Genomic DNA, 20295 nt, shown 5'->3' on the forward strand with positions numbered 1-20295 from the left:
TAGGATACTTGATAGCAGCCTTTAAGGACACTTAAGATCGATTTGTTCTTCTGTAATTAAGAGAGAAGGTGAAGAAAAAAAGCCAGACAAGATGAGATACTGTAACAAATGATTGCTTGCATGGCCCAGTGCAATTTATTACACAAACTTTTACCAAATACCTGTTTCAATTCTTCTGATTGCCAACTTTAAGTTTTCTTGAGGGATTTTCATAATTAGTCCTGATTTTTTTCTCATCAGGATTATGCTCTGACCAAGTATTTTGATCTGCTTTTGATACTACAGAGATAAAAATCTCTCTTAAAACTCAGAGGTTTATCAAAAGGCTCCTTCAAGGTCATCTTTGCACTCCAGTAAGAAAAATGCATATAACAAGTACAATTAGGCATTTATAAACTCAAGACTCTCCCAGTACAAACATTTTGGAGAGACAAACCCTTCAAAATATTATATTCTACAAAATTCACCCTCATCACTTCTTCCTCCGAGATGACAAGCTGTTCCTTAGGTTGGGGTTTGTTTTTATAGGGCTCATGGAAATTAATTCCGTGGCTTTTGCCAAAAGGCAGCGTGGGGGAGGAAGGCTAATTCCCTTAAGCAAATTCTCTGAAAAACAATTCTCTTTAAACAACAAAGTTAGGCTTATCTTGGCAGTTACTTTTGGACTTGCCAAACACAGTGGAGACACCTCAGCAAAACGACTGCAGAAATTTGCTGCACCTTTTTGGCCATTTTCCCACTCATGTAATCAGGTTCTTTCTCCTCTGATGTTCTTTCCCCTTGCACACAAGGATCACTGTGCAACCACAGCGCCGATCAGACAGGCTTTATGTTCACTATGGCTTTTCAAACACAGGAGTCCCTGATCTGCCTGTGCTCCTCCAGTGCGCTGAACAGGCAGAGCTGAGCATCAAGTACTTTGCAGGGCTGAAACCTGGACTAAAGCCAAAGCATCACCATAGTTAGCAAATAAATTTCAGTTTATAAGCATATACTTGCACATGCATAGCTTCACATTACCTGCAGAACATCTCTAAAAAATAAAACATAAACCAGTTTTTATGTTACATATATATGAAGTAGAATAAACCCTTTAGAACGACTGTGTCTTTTCCAATCAGGGAGACACATTCAGCCTATTAAAAAAAAATACAATTCTGGTTTTGTAAGTATATTAACAGAGAAAATTGCTTAAGTAGAAAACAAGGAATGAAAATCTCCTTTGCTAAATACAAATATGATTATTAATTCTGCCTAGCTTTGCTCCTAGATACATTTCCCTAATTCTGAGCATCCACTTAATGAGTGTCAAGCTCAAAACCTGTAAAATACAAGTTCCTTTAGGAAATCTCACGTTGGTTCCCCAAAATAAAAAAAAAATTCAAAGGTTTCAGATGATTTCTTATTGTAAGTAGGTATCAATTTAAAAAAAATAGTCTGGAAGTGTTCACAGTACTTAAAAAAAAAAAAGGATACAGACTGCCCATTGTAGAGGGAATGAGTGCCACAAAATAAGCAACCACTGGTGCCACAAAATAAGCCACCACTGGACAGGACTGAACACGGTCAACAAAGGAGAAGTCAGGCTCTGCCAAATGGCATCTCCAAGTTCTGCTACAGAAGCAACAATAAAAGATTCCTTGCAGATTCGGAAGGCAACACCAGCTTGATCCACCTTTTCTAGTCAGCAGCCGCAGCGTCTCGCCTGTCTATCAATGAGAGTGTCTCTCAGCAGGGAGTGGTTTATTATTCTAATAAGATGCTCCAATAAAGAGAGGGTCAGCTATGAATTACTACCACAAAAAGATTTAATTACATTTTTACACTGACTGAAGACATTGTCTGCACACAGACAATATTTTAAATACAGGGATGACAGTGGTTTTTAAGGCAAGGCTACTTTGGGGATTTTTGTTTTAAACTTACTTATTTTTCCTTTTTTTTGAGATGGCTGTTTACATTCTATAGTTACACTGATGAAGCTTAAAGGTTTCTTTTGGAAAAAAAAAAGGGTTCAATTATTTTTTGACTAAAAACTCTCTAGGCAAACCTTCTGAAGTATTCCATCCAGTGCTCTGTATTTTCCTAGGAAAAGGTCTGGCAACAGCATAAACAAAAGAACATACCCAATTTAAAAAAAAAAAAAAAAAAAAATCAATCATATTTGCTTCATCACAGAGTAAAAGCTACAGAATAGTTTGATACCAAACACATGCACAATATACACCATGTATTACTGTAGTATGGTTTCTTAGCTAAAAATATACTGTATAAAGAACAGGACTTGGCTGCTTTAATACTTAGAGCTGCAAACTATCTGTGTTAGCAGACAGAACTTTCATTAAGAGAAACCACGTATCAAAGGTTTTTCTGAAAGGAACCAGAGGGAAGTAGAAGTCAACCATGAGGTCCAGGGCTATTACAGATGTTTCAGTCATTAGGAAACTGTTCTCTCAAACTCATGTTGCTGCCAGGATACAGGTTCACCCAGTAACATGACAGCAAATCGTATGATTAATTAGCTAACATGTAGCTACTGAGAGTCGACTGGTTGAAGCTGATGCCCTATAGAAAGAGATAAAATATTACCAAATGGTATCTATCACCTCAAAAGATTGTCCTGCAGCTATATTTCCAAACATCAGTGAATTTGCAGATGTTTCAAGGGAGCTCTCCATTCATGCTTGCTTTCCAGCCAGTACTCACTGCATTGACATGTATTTCTGTATTTGACTTTTGTCTAATCATTTAATTATTCCTCACTTTTTGCCTAATGGCAATCAAATTTGCTGTAGATTCAAACACAAACACAAAATACACTTGCATTGATCTAATGTCAGACACATTCTTAATAGCACTTCATAGATAGTTTTTAAAAGGAGAGAAAAATATTAGCCCTTGATTGTATTGTGTAACTACTTGGCAAAAGACACCAGGAGATAAGGGCTGCACAAGATGGGAAAGCAGAAAGAGAAAGCTTGACTGAATACAAATCACACACAGTTACATCCTCAGCTGCACTACTGAGGGGTGTGCTGCTCTGTTTGTAACCCATCCCATTATACTGAAAACAAACTTCTTTGACTATGAGAATTCAGCAACAGCAAGAGAGAAACACATGGCAAACAAAAAACAAAATAATGGGCTCATTTCACCCTTTTCAAGGACTTAAAGTCCCAAACCCTAAACCATTAACTGAAATACGTGCATGTATATACATCTCCCAGGGCAGCCAAGGAACACTTTCCATCCTGACAGGCCACACAGCCTCAGTGCTGACACATCTGGAGAGCCTCTGTGCTCAAACCAGAGCTGAATTTTTATCAATACATCCTACACCTCACATTCAGGGGATGGAAATGAACTAATTATTTCAGAACTGAAAGCAGAAGGGAGACAACTGTTTGGACAGACCTTACATCAGAGAGAAAACCTCTTTCTTGAAGCTCTCTGAAACAACCAACGAACCACAACAAGTTAACAGAGAAGAAAATACCTGAAACAACCTGAAAACTAGAAGGGACCACCCAACAACCAGGTTCTCTGTGCAACTTGCTTATACCAGCATTTAAGATGTGAGGAGAACTTCAGCATAAGTTATTAAAGAAATGTGCAAACTGCAGATCCAGTATTTACTTACACTTCAACAAAACAGTTAATGATGATGACTAAGACACAATAAAAATTAAGTGGCTTAAATACATGCAAGCATAGAAAGAGGTGATTTGGTCATGGTAGTGGAGGCAGATGCACAGCAGCACAGAAAGGATATTGCAACACTCAGGCTTCACTATCAGAATTTCAATCCTCATTGATGGCTTAATACAAAAACAGAGGGAAGACAGCAATTGTGGAACAACAAAAAGAAATTAGTAGTAGCAGATGATATTTTAGCTGTACTAGCAAAAATTATAATTGATTTTCTGTCTGCAGTGTTAAAGTTGCTATCTTTGCACCGAAAATACATTTTCATTTTAAAAGCATAATCACATGTTAAAATAGTTCTACCTGGCACTTTCTGTCAACAAGCTCATTTTACAAGTGGCATAGAAGAGCCACCATTTCTCTGTCATGTCAAGAAATGAGTTTCACTTCCTTAGAAATACCTAAGATTAGGTAACATTAGATTTGCTTCTTGTCTATTACACCGTAAAATCACATTGTTGAAGTAGCAACCTTTTGTCTAAACGAAGAGCAACTTCCCAAGTAGAAAGGATCATGGAAGCACTGACATATAAATGGCTTTTAATCCAAATTTTATATTTAAAAAATCAAAATCTAATTTAGATATAGAAAACCTCCATCAGCCATCTCCCTCATCCCCCAGCCCCAGAACAGGGCTATGTTCAAAATGCAGGTTTTCAGCAGACCTGTTTAAACCAGAACAGTTCTAACTGGATGTCTGGAAGCAGGAGAACTGCTCTGCTGATAGCTACAAGTGTAGTCTTCTATCCCTGGAGATTTTCAGCTTTCAGCTAGGCAACATCACTGCTAACCTGATCTTCCTGTGACAAGAGACCACGTCTGATTGGGAGGTTGGACTAGATGCCCTCTTGACGTGTCCTCCAACTCAATCTCCATCTAGAAACCAAGGAGGATTCAGAGTTGAGAGTCTGGAGTTCTCACTGCCACAGCAGTGGGAATGTCTACCTGAAAATACAAATGTCTACCTGGAAAATACAAAAACCTGCAACAGGAAGAGGATTAGAAGAGAGAATACCAGAAGAATAAAAACACAGGGAGGAAGTACAACTAGAGAGTCTAATCAGTGTCCTCAGTAGACAGATCCCACCAATAATTATCAACCAGGAATTACTCCCTAACCTGTCAAATCTATGGGGTAACCTGTTAACAATACGCCTAAGCAACATTTGGCTAATCAGCCTCATACCCTCTGTAATTAACATATTTAAAATTGAACAATAGAAAAGTAAAAAGCAATACGTATTTAAACTAAACCTACGTACTATTAGTTAAGGCTACGGTTCTTCAAACTGTGAGTCTGTCATGTAGCTGATTAGCCCCAAATTTAGATCCAAGTTTGATTTGTCTCTCAGTCCTTCACAAAAGGCTTCATTGTAAGACCTGTCTACAAGGCATATATAAATTTATCATGAGCAAAAGCATCACCCTTGCAAAAGCGGAAAGGAAAGAAGGTTCTGCATGTAAAACAACGAAGTAGAAAAGCCTGGGTTTGGCTTGAGGGGAGCTCAGTTTTATAGTGCTATTTTGGACACAGATATTAAATTCTGACTTAAAAACCATCAAAACTGTAGGGTATTTTGCCACTTCTAGAGCACATTTGATTTTAAACAGCAAACACTGAATGCAACAATCAGCAGAAGAGCTCAACCACATAAGGATTCAAGAAGTCTAGGGAGCTCTGCACAGACTGACAGGCTCCAGCCAAGCTTGCTGTGTAATTATTTCATGTGTCTGCACTTTGTCTTCCATCACTGAAATGAACACCTAAAGGCAAGAACACAAAGGATACAGAATAATACATCACTGTTCATTTGTCAGAACGAATGCTGACAGTGGATAGTTAGAGCTTCCTATTAGGTCTCGCAAGTAGGAATCACACGGTCGTTCATTCCTCACGTGTCACTCCTGGACTTTGAATTTTGTAGAAAGAAAACCTAACTGGTCTTGAACAACTGACAATAAAAGGCAAAAATCCAGAGTCTTCCCCTGGATGAAAGCATCTGCCTTCTAGTTAATGCCTTCTCTTATCCCAGCTTTGTACAAATACTACTTGAGTCACTCTCAGCACTCCTGACTAATTCCCAGGTGATGCAATTCATCCAGTTCATGTGGGGAAACCGAGGCACAGACCAACACAACAACACAGAAGCTTCCTCTGCAATGTCTTACACAGGAATCTCTTATCTTTAACACATCATAAGGAACGAAAAGGCTGAACATTATTCCATAGTCATAACAGATGGTACCCAAGTGTTATAGGCAATAATGGAGCAGAATGGTTATACACAGAATGTAATCATTTCATTTATTCAAGATGTCCAGGTAAACTCAGCAAAGGTTAAACAAGCAATTAACTACTTTACCATGACCTCTGTGCCAATCTACTGCTTTCTTTCCTGAAATAGAGTTTGTAAGAACAACCCTGAACCCCACAAAAGAAAAAAAAAATCATTTCAATGCAAAAGTTGCTGCATGGAGATCCTTTTGGTTGCAAAAATCAGAGGGTTTAACACAGGATTCCCTGGGCAACGACCCACTGACAATTAAGAGACTGCATGCAGCCACAGAGAAAAGTCAGAACTCTGTCTACCCATGGTAACACATCTTCCCTGCCCACAGTGTTTCACTTGTGATGCTGCCCATGCAAAAGTAAGAATCAGGAAAATAAATTGAAATAATCGGGCAAATGTATCTGGGTCTAATTAGAAATGTGCATTAGACTATAAACATACTTGTCTGGAAAATGACACACATACTACTGAGTAACATGACTGAAGTTACAGAAACAGTGCTAAGACTTTAGGGAAAAATCCACTCAGCAAAGAGGAAGTGCTCTGCAAAATTAAACCACTGGGAATGAAAATAACAGTAAATAACAAAGTAACATCTGTAAAGTAATGAAAACCAAGCCACTTCACCCAGTGAAACTTTTAATGGTTACTTTTTATTTACTTTTTTCCACTGTAACAAAATATTTCAAATCATTACAAATGAAGATTATGTTAAGTGGAAAAGTCTATGAACTCATCAGCTAGAATTTGCTACCCAAGCTCTTCCTCATTTAGCCCATCCATAGGGTTGTAACACATGAATACCCAGAGAATGCCCTAAAGTGAAATTAAAAAGTAATAACAGTTATTTTTACCACAAAGTAAAGAAAGCAGAGCAAAGCAGTTGTTCTACTCTGTATCCTTTCTAGTTGGAAAGGTCATTTAGCTGTCCTTCTCAAACTCCAAAGCCAGGTCAGTTGATGGGTGCTGAGCGCAGGTGCTCCAGGCAGCGCTGCAGCACAGTCAGCCCACCATCCACCATGGTCCTCAGGGAAGGAAACAGCCACTTTCATTCCCATGTAAATGCCCATCTGCAGTTTGCTACTTGCAAAAACTTTCCCTTTTTGTAGAGTTACTGACAAACTACAGGGGATTCTCTAATTGCCTTTATTTTCAGGTACAACTTACATTTCAAAGTTTCCTTACTGTGATACATCTAGAGCTTCCTTCTCCTTAGAAGTTTTATCCTTCTCCTTAGTTGAAGTTTAGTACAGCCCTTTACTTTCCCTCTCAACTAGCTAAAGTTCCTTGGAATCATGTAGAGGTACAGAAATAAAGTCACTTACAAACACCTTCACAATACATCCATATCACATCACATTACACAATGTGATTATGCAATAACACCATTCTTCCTAAGCCACCAAAATAGAGACCTTCTCTCCCCACTTTGTTACAGCTCTGCTCTTCCTGCTTGTCATCTTTGACAAGGGAATATACAACCAATGCAGATGGAAGTACTTGCTGTAAATGCATTTCTGAATTTGGCAAGCAGCAGTTTTAAATTATTCTTTTCAGATGGACTGTCTGCTGCAGTAAAGCAGCCTCTAATCCCCCTCCCCCAAACAGTGAAGATAAAGAAGGGTTAAAGCAATCATATAATAAAATCACAGCTTTAGCAAGAGCTTTGATATTGTTATTAAGTTCACACAAATTTCCTCTCTTATCTAGCTCGTTCTTCCCTGTCTAATTAGTCCAACCACTGGTAGTGTATGTTCTTTTTTTTGGACACAGAAACAAGCAGTTAAACTAGTATTTGCAGTCTTTAATTACACATTAAAATCTTTATCCTTAACTTTCTTTTCTACTGATAGCACAGGCATTCCCTACAGTGCAATATTAGTGTTCTGCTCTAAATGCTGCAAGGGCATCTTCTAATGGTTGGGACTGGGGAACAAGTTTTAATTAATTGCCACCTTTTAATGGCATGGTTCTCACACAAACATTACCTTTAAGGCAAACATACATCAAAGAGTCAGAAATTTGCTCTTTTACAAGAGAGCTGCAATCCCCAGCAACACTGACATTCACTAAGGGCTACATACTGCTCTGGATCTGTGCATATTCCGGAGAAATGAACATGCAGATCAAGGCCAGTACCCAGCCCAAAGTTTCCAAAGAGATACAGCGTTTTCATCTCCAAACCATGGAGTGTTCCAGCTAATCTCCAGCAAAGGAGATGGGAATTATTTCAAATCACTGTGCTCAGTCACACAGGACTGCACATCGCACTCAGAACAATCCTATTTGCAGGATTAGTTTGGGGAATATATCACCAAAATATCAACAGCCACCAGCCCCAGGCCTCTTTTGGCTAATGTCTTCAACAGACGTGCTCACGGAGGTGTTCAGTACAAGGACATTTGATCTAAGGCTATCAGTCCACAGCAGCTCACATCACACTAGTCAGCAAAGCTCTATATGCTGTGAAGAACTGATGAAACCTTAATTACAAGCACTCTCTTCCCACAGTGGTTGGTTAGAATATATCTGAAAAGTGAATAAAACCAAAACAGGTTTTTTTCTTTCTGGTAAAAACACTCTGTAAAGTTTTGCAAAACAACTAATGCACATTGAAGTCATTTCCTAGGGATAAAGCAGCATCCAAAGTCCTTGTCTCTTGTACTTGCACGGACAGAAATTATTATCCTGTTAATGAATATCATAAGGAACATTTGGTTTTCGTCAAAAATCTTTTCTTTGGACAATCTGTGTTGATCAATGCCTGCTGGTTTTATGTAATTACTTTGTAAGAAAATATGCAGCTGTATAGCACTTAATGGAATGAAATGAAATTCAGCTTATAACTACAGCCAAAAAAAAAAGCATTGATCTGGTATACCAAAACAAAGAATATTATTACAGAAACCCCTGCTGTCAGATACATCAACATATTAAGAGATTAGTTCAAGATTAATTTTTTTTAAAGAATCCTATTTCCGAAGACGCACAGGACATCAAAGGTGTGACTCAGTACTGAGTTACCCAGCATCAGACTCAAGAATGGCAGCTGTTACAAAAAAAGCCCCAGAAAACCAAACAAAACTTCCATACAAAGTTATGTTGTACCCAAGGAGAGGCTACAAGGACCCAGATGATTTAACAGCACCCAGTGAGCTTCCACAGAAGTCACTCTCATACCCACCTGCTGACTGCTGCAGGAGGGTACAGAGCACAAAGCAGAGAAATGCCTCCTCATCCCACCACTCTTCACAGGTACTGGGACCAAATCTGCTCAAAACCACAACAGGATGTTACAAAATTCCTTGCTCTTACTAATGTATGGGCCAGGTTCAGATACTACCCAAGTCTCAAAGTCATATGGCTTTATTGGTGGCTCCAACACTTCTACTGATCAAAGATAAACATCAATGAAATTCCAAAATATACTGTTGTCTGAATGCTAGTTTAATACTTTTTCAGTGATCAAGTGTTTCAGTGTAAAAGACAGTTGAATTTACATTGTATTACAGTAAGTCATAAAAAAATCAGGGAGTTGAGATGCACAACGGGACCTGAGTGGTACAGGGCATTTTTATCATTGATGGATCAGATCACGTTTCTTCCTCAGATTTCAGATTCTCATTAAATCTGTGTTGGTCCATTATTCAAAACTGTCTCTAACTAAAGAAACTGCATACGTTCTTAATAAAGCAATAATAATAAGTCAACTGACCTCAAGAGCCCACAGACTGAACAAGGAAGGAAAGAAGGGAAAGAGGATGGGGAGCAAAAAATCATCGGCCTGCCTTCTGTATCTTTAGTATCTAAACACATTACAAAACACATACATGGGTCCAAAGCTAAACATGATAGCCTGAGTGAGCATCAATGAAAACAAAGCAGAGACATCAACCAAACCAATAGTACCTTATTTTAAGATTTACCTCTTACACTGAAATCAAAACTTAAGTGGATTACCCCCTTTTTTGGATGAGAGCTTGGTGAAGTATCTTGGGCTACAAACAACAGGATAACTAATCAATGTTACATCCCTGCTAAGTTACTGGATTTGAGCTCAAGGGAGTTGTCTAATAAAGCCCCTCATGAATCAAAACAGTACTGTTGATTTTTTTCTTCTTTTAGTTAAATTCCATCAAGAGCTAAAGAGTAAATACCACATAACTAAAAGAGACAGGTTGCTATTACATTTAATAGCAGACTGCTCTCCCCCCCACCCCCCCCCCCCCCGGTATTTAAACAAAACACCCACAAAGAAAGAGGATAAAGCAACAGCAGGCTCATCACTGCTCTTCATCTGAGAACAGACAACTACTGAGCTCTACAAACTGCTTGTCACTGCTGTTGACACAGGCCATCGGGAAATAAAAAGCATCTCTCTTTAAAACCTTAGATTCATCTTTCATCCAAATGACAAGGACTGGTTAACTCACTTGTGTTACATTCAAAAACCAGACAGAACAACGTGACACCCACATGCACAGCTGTTCTCTTGATAAAACTCTGTCCAATAAAGTTTAATGATGTGTTATCACCTCTGAGTCTTCCCTCGTAATTTGTAATTAGGGGTTCAATCATGGCAGATGCTTCCTCAGCTTTGGGCTCGGATTGTCCCAGCTACTAAATCTGAAGAGAACCAGATCAGCTCCAAGCTGTCTATTAAATGTTGCTATTGAGTTTAAGCATCAGAATTTCTAGTACTGTGGTGGCAACGTACTTTGTGGTAAGCCAGACAGCCAGATTTCTTAGTTTTCAGTGGAGGGGAAACACAGTTTCGAAGAAAATGGAAGAAATTAGGATTATATAACTGTAACTTTTCCTCCCTTGCCCTAGGATACAGCTTTAACACTTACCATACCTAAGGAAACTAGAAGTACCCAAGGCTCACACTAAACCTAAACTCGTACTTTTTCTCTAACAGGGTCCAAACTTGTTTCCATAAAGCAACTTATCTAAAAGCAATTGTTGTCATCTCTGCTTGGTAAGCAGAAGGAAAACCTGATGAAAAATCCAAAATAAACCAAAACATGCCTGTGCCTTAAAATAAGTTTAAGCTATCGTATTTTCAATAGCTGCTAAAATTCATTATGATCTGAATTCCTCAGCACTTTTCTTCCTGTAACAAAGCTGTCAAAATAGTGATTTCCTGTTTGCTCATTATTCTCTATTACATTCTACATGGTTTGAAAAATTCACTTGGGAACGTTGCTATTCTCTGAAGCAGTGTTGTAGGCGGCAGTTTGAATGGGTTCATATTATTCTGTAGTCTTCCTTTAAAGAAATTAAGTACTACATACACACTGTTTGCATTCCTTTGAAAAAGTTTAGGGAATGCACACCGTGCAACAGCATTGCTCCATCCTACCACTCCCACCCACCACTACATTTAGAAAAGATAACCCCTGAAAGGCACACCATGGATTTTATAATTCAGGCAGATTTGCTCTAGGGAATGGGCATGCACTCACCCCCCTCCCCCCCCCCCGTTCAATGAGCACAATCCTTTTCACCAGAGGTTACTAAGAACTACTACTCTACCTAGCTAGGTTAGCTTTGGTAATTAAATACCCGTATTTGAGAGGGGACAAGCCACTAATTTTTGTTCTTCTGTGCAAAATTATGAAGCTTATTAAAAAGGAAGGCACATAAGCATTTAATAAAGACCAATCATATACAACAAAACCATCAACATGGGCAGGAAAAAAAGAACCACCAACTGGCTAGGATTCTTTAGGGGAAAGGATGAGTTATTTAACAAGCTGATGGAATACAATAATGAAAGTTTTAAAGAAACTTTCTGTTTAATTGAATCAGGTGAAATATTAGACTTGAGTATCAACAGATCCTCCAAGATGCACCCATAGACTCTGAACACACTAAGATCAGTATACCAGTTAAGGAGAAATGCAACCTTGCCATAGGGAAATACAGTGCAACTTGTACCAAGACAGCTTCACAAAACATCTGCAGAACAGGTGTTCACCAATTTACGAAAAATAAAAGAAAACAGTACAACAATGTGATCCAAACTGTGCCAAAGCCTAAAATTAACATTTGATCTACATGGTAGTTGTCTGCGAAGTAATTAAACCTAGTCATGTAAATATTATTATCTTACAATATAAAGAACTAATTTTTCATCTTTTTTTTTCTTTATATGAAAAGGGATTAATTTGCAGAGCAAAAGGGTCATGTATTTCCACAACATGTTCTTTTACAGTTCCTGTTGTACTGTCGTGCTGAAGTGAAGCTAAAGGAACACCATGAGAAACTTAAACGTGAACAGGGATATTAAATGAGCTCCTAGTATTGAAAGTTATTGGAAACTGATCTCTTCCTTATTAATACAATTCCCCATCATGTACAAAAAGATATCTCCATGTTCCAGAATGCAAACAGAGTTTTAATCTTTAATTATACTCTCAACCTCAACTCTTCTGGAGAGAAGTATAGATGTGGGCCCGAGGATTATTGCTTTATTACATTATCATCTCGGTGGTATTTAATGAATATTGATACTTAATGCAGCTTTGCCAGTAGGGGGAAAGAAGAAGAATTTCAGAACTGCATAAAGAACTTCTGATGACTTTTTTCAAAAGGAAAAATAGACACACGCTTCACTCTTCTCCTCTTCTAAGGAGGGACCCAAAAGTTAGAGCGGAGCTCGTAATACTGAATGGGATTATTGCAGCAACAACACTTGCATGTTAAATAGCCACAGTCCCCACAGCTCATATACAGGTGTCACACTTCACTGGCACACTGTGTTCTTGGTTTCAAAGTCTGAATCCCCAGCTGGGATTTCAGACCTCTCTACCACAGCGAGGTCAGACTAGATAAGCATAATTTAAACATATGGTCTCAAAAATTAGAAAACCTATGAGCATTTATTGGCTTAAGCATGCTTTGCCATTATCTTTAGAATAATCTGCCTCTTTCTTTCATAATGAAAATCCCTGAACCCAGGAAGCAATTAGATACTGTTTATAAAACAAAATGCTGAAAAAACCCTTTCCTCCAATAACTCTTGGCAAAGGGCTCATCAGGATTTTTCTTCATGTAAAAAATGATAAATTACACACGTTCCAAATAATTTATTCTGGCACATCTGATGACTGGGTGTATAGTTTACACACATACCTTTCAGTTAACTGTTAAAAATAGCAATCTTTTTTTGAATACTACATCACTGACTATTTTAAATTAAATTTCATTCTAAACACTCAATTCGTGTGTTCTGGAAAAAGCTCTTGAAGAAATACAACAGAAATTTACAGTACTAATTGTATGACAGGCTTATTAAAACTGATAGGGTGTTAATGAAAGAACACCACTTTGACTACGCTGGTCTTGAACCAAGCTGTAAGTAAGCACCGAGTTTGGGATATCTGCAAATTTGTTTTCCAAATCCAGAAGCAGAGATACCTGCTAAGCCAGTAAATTAAGATATTAAAGGAGACCACTCACTAAAGAACATCTTTTGCTAATGTAGCTCCAAAGGATGGAGCAAGTATGGACTTCATTTGAATACATTAATCTTCTCTAGAAGAATCCAGATGGATTCCGAGGGGTAGAAAGCAGAATAGACACCTCCTCCACCTCACCCAGAACAAGTGGCAGAAACATGGCCCTTTCGAGTCTCTGCCCAGCACTCTATCCTCAAGTGCTTATTATTTCCTAAAAGAGAAATTTTCACAGCTTTTTGTTGCTCAATTATCTAGAGCACTATCATGGGCAGCAATGCTTTTTGGTTTTGTTTTGTTTTTAATAAAGGAAAAGTCATTTTGCTCGTCTGCTCCGAGCAGCAGAGTACAAATTCACAGAGATTTTTACTCAATCCATTACGATGGTTTCACTGTCAGGGTAGGGCATACATCAGAGCACAAGAGATTTACAAGACAAGTTGAAGAGCCTTAAAACAAAAAAAAATGGACTCTCTTACTCAAGCCTCTCTCTCCACTGAGCTTGAAGTTGTCAAATAAGAATCAGACTTCTACTTGATTATTTTTTATAGTGTGCTTATTTCCCCAAAACCACAAATGTCACAACAAATGACCCTAAAAGGCACCACAAAGGGCAAGAGTTTCAGTACCTTTTGTGGTGAGCAAGTTCTAGTTCTGGCAATTTCCTTCCAGACAGAGAAGACAGATGATTAATCTGGGAGCACTGAGAAAACCCCATGCAACAGAGCTATCAAAGTCACAAGGTTTTCAGCTGAGACCCCTAAAACTTCCCATTAAAACTAACTGACCCTCTTGTGTGTGCCAATGAATATAACTGGAAGAATCATCCTGTGCTTCCTCTTTTCTTTCATCCTTCCCATCACAGTGACTTACTGCTGTCATTTTTCAGCTAGACAGTGGCATACTAGAGTCTGCTGGACTCTCAGCAGAGTGGTCCAGTGACAGGGACTACTTCCATGGACTCACTGCTGTGAGCCACCCCAGACTCTTTGGGGTGCTGCATGCAGCTCCCACAGGGTCAAGAAGCCAACTCCATAACTGGGAATTTGCTTTTGAGACACAGAACTGAGCAAAACAATACCAGACCAATTAACTGCATCAATGACTATTTCATCAGGAAAGAAACAACCCAAATGAAAAGTCATCACTTCTTATTGCATTTTTCTTATTTATTTCAAACCTGAAAAGCAGGATGGCTGCTTCTGAAGGGTTGCATGTATATCCTTTCCTAGTCACTTGGAGAGAGCTGACAGCTTTCAGCACTTCAGCAAACACTGCTTTAAGATTCTTTAACAGAAGGAGGGAACCAGCAGCCAGATGAGAAGCATGTGAGGGAACGCATCTATTAGCAAGTACAAGGAGATGTCTTGTTAATAGAAGACAGAAGGAGGGACAAAGCAGGGAGAGAAAGAAGCCAGCAGTTAGTCATTTTCTCATACATTTGGCTAGAAATGAGACACATATCAATACAGTATTCCTTTCTGCATTTGCAGAGCCAATGAAAACCAACACTGAAAAGCAAAACTGAACCAAAAGGTCTTCTTCAAAATTCTCTGGTACCCTCAGAAGCCCTCAGATAATGAAAACAGTGAGAAAATCAAAGTTTTCCAGCTGCATGGGATAGAGACCTTCCATTTATAAAAATATCTTTTTGATTCACGATTGCTGCTGCTGTTTAAGGTATCTATTAGTGAAAAACTAGAGCTTGTCACCCCCAAACCAGAACACATCAAAAGATGGCCTAATGCTGGGCAAGGGACAAAAGAGTGGGCCCACCAAGAATCAGCTTTGCCATTAGCAAAACCCTTTCCTCCAGCTCCTCCTGTGAGCATAAGGTAGGAAGAGATAGCTGAGCCTCCAACACAGGCTGACAGGTTTGGGGGATTTTGTTGGGTTTTTGGCAGGTGTTGGGGTTTTTTGGTTTTTAAAGTACCATTTTGGAGAGGAATGGAGAAGAAAATGCAGAGCAGGGAGAGTGATTAAGGGCTCAAGTGAACAACGAGCTGACACAATGTAAGGATCAAGTTTTGTATCGCCACCTTGTTGAGAGGGAACACCATTTGTGTCTGTTCAGTCTGTGGAATAAAACTCAAGTCTGACCACAGGAGTAAAGACAAAAATGTGGATTAACAAGGTAATTGCTCAGCTTGCATCATTGCCATTAAGAAGCTAAAGTGCAATAGGAAAAGTTACCATGTAGCTTCTTCAAGGAACAGGAATAGAAGGTAAAAAAACCCCAACTACTCAGTAACACACTCTCTAATGCTACCTTTAACTCAAATTAAGACATGTATAACCTCAAACTATCCATATGCAAAATCTGCATAAAACCAAATCTTTTTAGAAAAGTCTTTGGTCAAATCATCACCCATGTTACCTCCTGAGCAACAGTGTTTCCTGCATCCCTTTGCTGGCTGGATTACTGGAGTGCTGCTATTTGCCCCTATCTGCTATCCTAAAGTGACTTTTTGGCATCTCACCGGTTTTAACCACTTGTATTATCTAAAGCTTGTCTTATCTAGAGCTTGTCTTAAACATAGTTGTTCTGAACAACATTTAATATATACTTGACTCATAGCACAGTTACTCAGCCCAAAAGACTTGTCACTGAACTTAATTTTAATAGCATATATCAAAGCAAAAAAGACAAAGAAATAGTTATCCCTTCCCTGAGTAATCAATAAAGCTAAAAAAAAAGATTCCCTGAATTGCCATGAGGAAATTAGTATGCAGTTTGCCCTTTCAAGGAGATACGTAGTTTTGCACCTGGATGTTTTCTTCTTTTGCATTTTAGAGAGAATGAAATGAAAGAAAAAAAATAATCACAGCATGATTCACCATTATTTGCATGAAATTACATCAAATCAAGATATTAATATCCATTTGCCATACTTTAAAAAAAATACTTTTCATAAGCCTATTTTCATAAGGTTTTTTTCATCATTCACTTCTGCCCTGTGTTAAGACATGATACTGAACTCAACAGGTATTCGGTTTAAATTAACTGTTGTTCTCAAGACATGCCAAGATAGAAAATAAGGTCAAATATGGAAAGGTCAAAGAGAAGCCAAGGAGGAGGAAACCAGGGACAGGTAAAAGGCCAGCTCAGCATAAAGATATTTTCTCTATGAATAATGCTGGAGAAAGTAATAAGCTACCACAGCATAATCCAACTACTGGATAAAGTTTTGTTACCACACTAAAATTTCATTCTCTCTGCAAATTTTAAGTAAGTGCATCAGCAAACAAAAAGTCTCTTGCAGATAAAAGATGTACAATCCTTTTAGTGTGTATATGACATACCTCATATTACGATTTGTACAGCTGCAGCACTTTTCCCCAACATTGGGCACTTCTAATATTCATCTGGGAGGGATGCTGGGCCATCTGGCCTATATGGTGCTTTTGCCTAAAGAGAGCTCTTACCAAGAAAGGATGGATCACAGGATCCTTGAGGTCCCCTCCCACCCAGTATTCTATGATTCCGTGAACTGTTTAAGTGCAGCCTTTTCTGTGCAAAAAGAGGAGCTATCTCTCTCTCTCTCTCACTGTAGGCGTTTCTAGTAACTGGAGATGCCACGATTAAAGGAAACAAAACCAAACCAAAATATTTTAAGATTTCTGAATATAAACTGTGACTGGTATCACAGTACTATATTTTACAGATTTCTTGAAGTCCATTCTGTATTGGGCTTGCAAGGCAAGGTTTTGGTAGTGCGGGGAGCTACAGGCATGGCTTCTCTGAGCAGATTCTAGAAGCTTTGCCCATGCCCAACAAAGCAAATGCCAGCCAGCTCCAAGACAGACAAGCTGCTGGTGAAGGCCAAGCTCAAAGCTGATCACAACACCCATTCCCATCCCCCTGTGCTGCTGGGAGAAGGAAAAAAATCAGGAGTGAAGTTGAGCCTGGTAAAAAGGGAGGGGTGGGAGGAAGGTGTTTTTAAGACTTAGTTTTATTCCTCATTATACTACTACGGTTTGATCGGCAATAAATTAAACTAACTTCCCCAAACTGAGTCTGTTTTGGCCATGACAGTAACTGGCAAGTGATCTCTCCCTGTCCTTATGTTAGCCCAGAGCCTTTCATTGTATTTTCTCTCCCCTGCCCAGTTGAGGAGGGCAGGGACAGATCAGCTTTAGGTGGTACCTGGCCTCTAGCCAGGGTCAAGCCCTCCCACAATTTAAGCTCTGGACAAGCTTCATATCCCAAAGGATGAAAACTAATTAGCCAGTTTGTCACGATATTTCCCTGTTCTTTCAGAGATACAAGAAAAACAACACCTGGTTTTCAAACCTATAGCTCTGCTTAAGCTGCCTTTCTAACCATTCGTCTTCATCTGACATATTGGTAAAAAATAGAGATGGATTTTATGGATTCGTCAATTAACAGCCCTTTAAAGCTAACACACAAGGCTAAAGCTCTGTTGACTGATTTTTTTTCTCATTTCATATAAGTAAAAAGCTAAACTTCCTTGGATTCAGTCATCAACTTAGGCCTGCAGACTCTGGTGATAACACAGACTTTTATTACCACAACTATGAAGTTTTTAGTAGCACAGTGTTTATACATCAGTGACTCTTGTTCTGTGGAAAAAAAAGCAGGCTGTTCCCAGAAACTACAAGGCTGCTCAGTACAATGAATAATTGCTTAGCACTTCTTCTTCTACATAATAATCATTTTCTTTTATGTAACTAAATATTTTAAGTAGCTTATTAATTTATAAGCTTAGTTGTGGCTATCTCTGTTTTTTGGCGTCAGTACATAGACTGCCTAAAGTGTTGATACTCTATGTCCTCAAACAGTTTCTAAGTGTCCTCATAATTGCATGTCACCTGTAAAAGAGGTTTAGATCCAAAGCAAAATTAGCATATGGTGAACAGATGGACTCAGAACAGACGTTTGTCAAGAAAGTACTCACACCAAAGACTTTTTGGCTTCAGCCTTTCAGGACCTTCAGAAAAGTCCTACTTGAAGCTCCAAATCATACTAATCAGGGGAACATCATTCCTCAATGACAATCTTGTGTTGCAAAAACTTTTATGACCTGCTACAAAGAAGAGCCCTTGCAGCTTTTCTGTTGTCACAGTGCGTCCATAAACAGAAGAAAAAAAATGATTGTTTCCACAGGGTCCCCCACCTCCCCATCAAGAATTCATCTTGTATGGAACAAAAATGCAAAGCTACAATGATGATGAATTATCACAATAAAAAATTTAACACCATCCCCCATGCAAACTCTTTAAAATACTCCATTACTTACTGAGGAGGTAAGACAAGAGTTGTTGGCTGGGCTTTTGGTCTTCGCTTTGCAGATACTCCCATCTGGTTGGCTGAACGTTTCAAAGACTGCTGATTCAAAAGGCCAGATGCTAGCCCGGCATGGTACTGCAACTGGATAATAAAAAAACCCATATATATTAAAATACAGACCACTGCAGTACTCTATCTATGTCAGACCTCTACGATCTGTACCACTTGATTCAAATTACAGCCAGTAAGTTAATGTACAGCATTTCATATACATTGCTTGAATGGGAAATGATATGAAGAAAAGCATATAAAAAAAGCCTGCTGTGAAATAGGTATTGCAAGGAAATTATGCTATAGGGCAAGTAGGATGATGAATCAAAGACTTCCTCTCAAGTCTTAACTCTCCTGAAACTTGGGCTTGCTTTAAAAATGTTAAGACAGTTTCTCCTCTCAAGGGTTCAAGCATTTTTACTTTTTGGAAGAAGATAAGAGGAAGAAAGATGCAACCCCTTCCACTATATAAACGAGCTTTTCAGAAATAACACTCAGCTTTTTTTCCTTAAACATAAAAACACAAAACATTCGCAAAGAAGTTTCTACCACTGTAAAGAAAAATCGAGCCTTCAAAATACCTGCTAGCACATCTCCATGGCATTGCAACAGAAAGATTCACATTCAGTAGCTTTCTCCTCTAACCTTTTCTCTTACTTGCCAATGAAAGACAAATTTACGAAGGACACAACATGAATCTGCAAGATTTTGAGCGCGTTCCCACTGCTCACAGATCTAAGAACAGCTACAGTGCTGTGCCTGCCCCAGAATCTGCCCCAAGTGCGACAAGTTACAAGCTCACCTCTGAATACTCGGAATTATATTCCTAGCTCCCCATTTTTGAAGACAAGGGGGTGAGATAAAAGCTCAAAATTCAACGTCAGACAAATGCAATTCTCTTCCACATTCTAGTCCCCACATCGGTGTGTCCATTAAACTGTCCAAAGCTTGGTTCTGAAAAAGGTGAACTGTTTAACACATTAATAACTCTCAACCCAATGATCTGCATATCAAAAAGGTTGCAGTTGGAAAACTATGACTTACAAGTGTTCAGAAAATAAAGCAGTCTTAGGCAAAGCTGTTCTGCAGGGACAGAACTGACTAAAAATGAGGGAAACAAAGCTTGGTAAAGTGATCTACTTGAAAATGGCTATTAAAAGGAGTGAAGCTATCCCGGGAGCCAATTTGACTCAAATGTCAATGCTCAGAGCATCCATAAGGCTTTTTAACAGGCTCCTGATTTACTTGGCTGCTTTGCCACGTGATGTTGGCCGTGGAACAACATGAAGACACATTGCATTTGTAATGGGAAGAGAACCGCGCTTGGCTGGGGAAGAGGGGGGGGTGTTGCCCCAACAGCTCCACTTAGACCAATGAATTTTACTCAAATTTGTTTTTCTCTGACAGATTTCTGAAATGAAAAAAAATCAATGCGAGCAATGGACAGTTCATGTTTGAAAGGCAATGTTTCAAAGTGTCAGGGGCTTAGTTTTCAATCTTCACTACCAGAATTTGCAGGGAGTGCAATATGCAG

General features: G+C 38.8%; 1 protein-coding gene across 1 annotated transcript in view; it reads right to left on the reverse strand.

Moving 5' to 3' along the window:
• Window positions 1-20295, reverse strand: part of MED27 (mediator complex subunit 27) — a gene marked incomplete at its 5' end in the record, with an annotated part of 91401 nt that overhangs the window by 36823 nt on the left and 34283 nt on the right. The window contains one exon of the mRNA XM_084272554.1: window positions 18721-18851. Coding sequence (XP_084128680.1) covers window positions 18721-18851 — 131 coding nt within the window. The remainder of the gene's footprint in view (window positions 1-18720; window positions 18852-20295) is intronic.

Source organism: Gallinula chloropus (assembly GCF_964237585.1).
Source record: "Gallinula chloropus genome assembly, chromosome: 18".
Lineage (NCBI taxonomy): Eukaryota > Metazoa > Chordata > Aves > Gruiformes > Rallidae > Gallinula > Gallinula chloropus.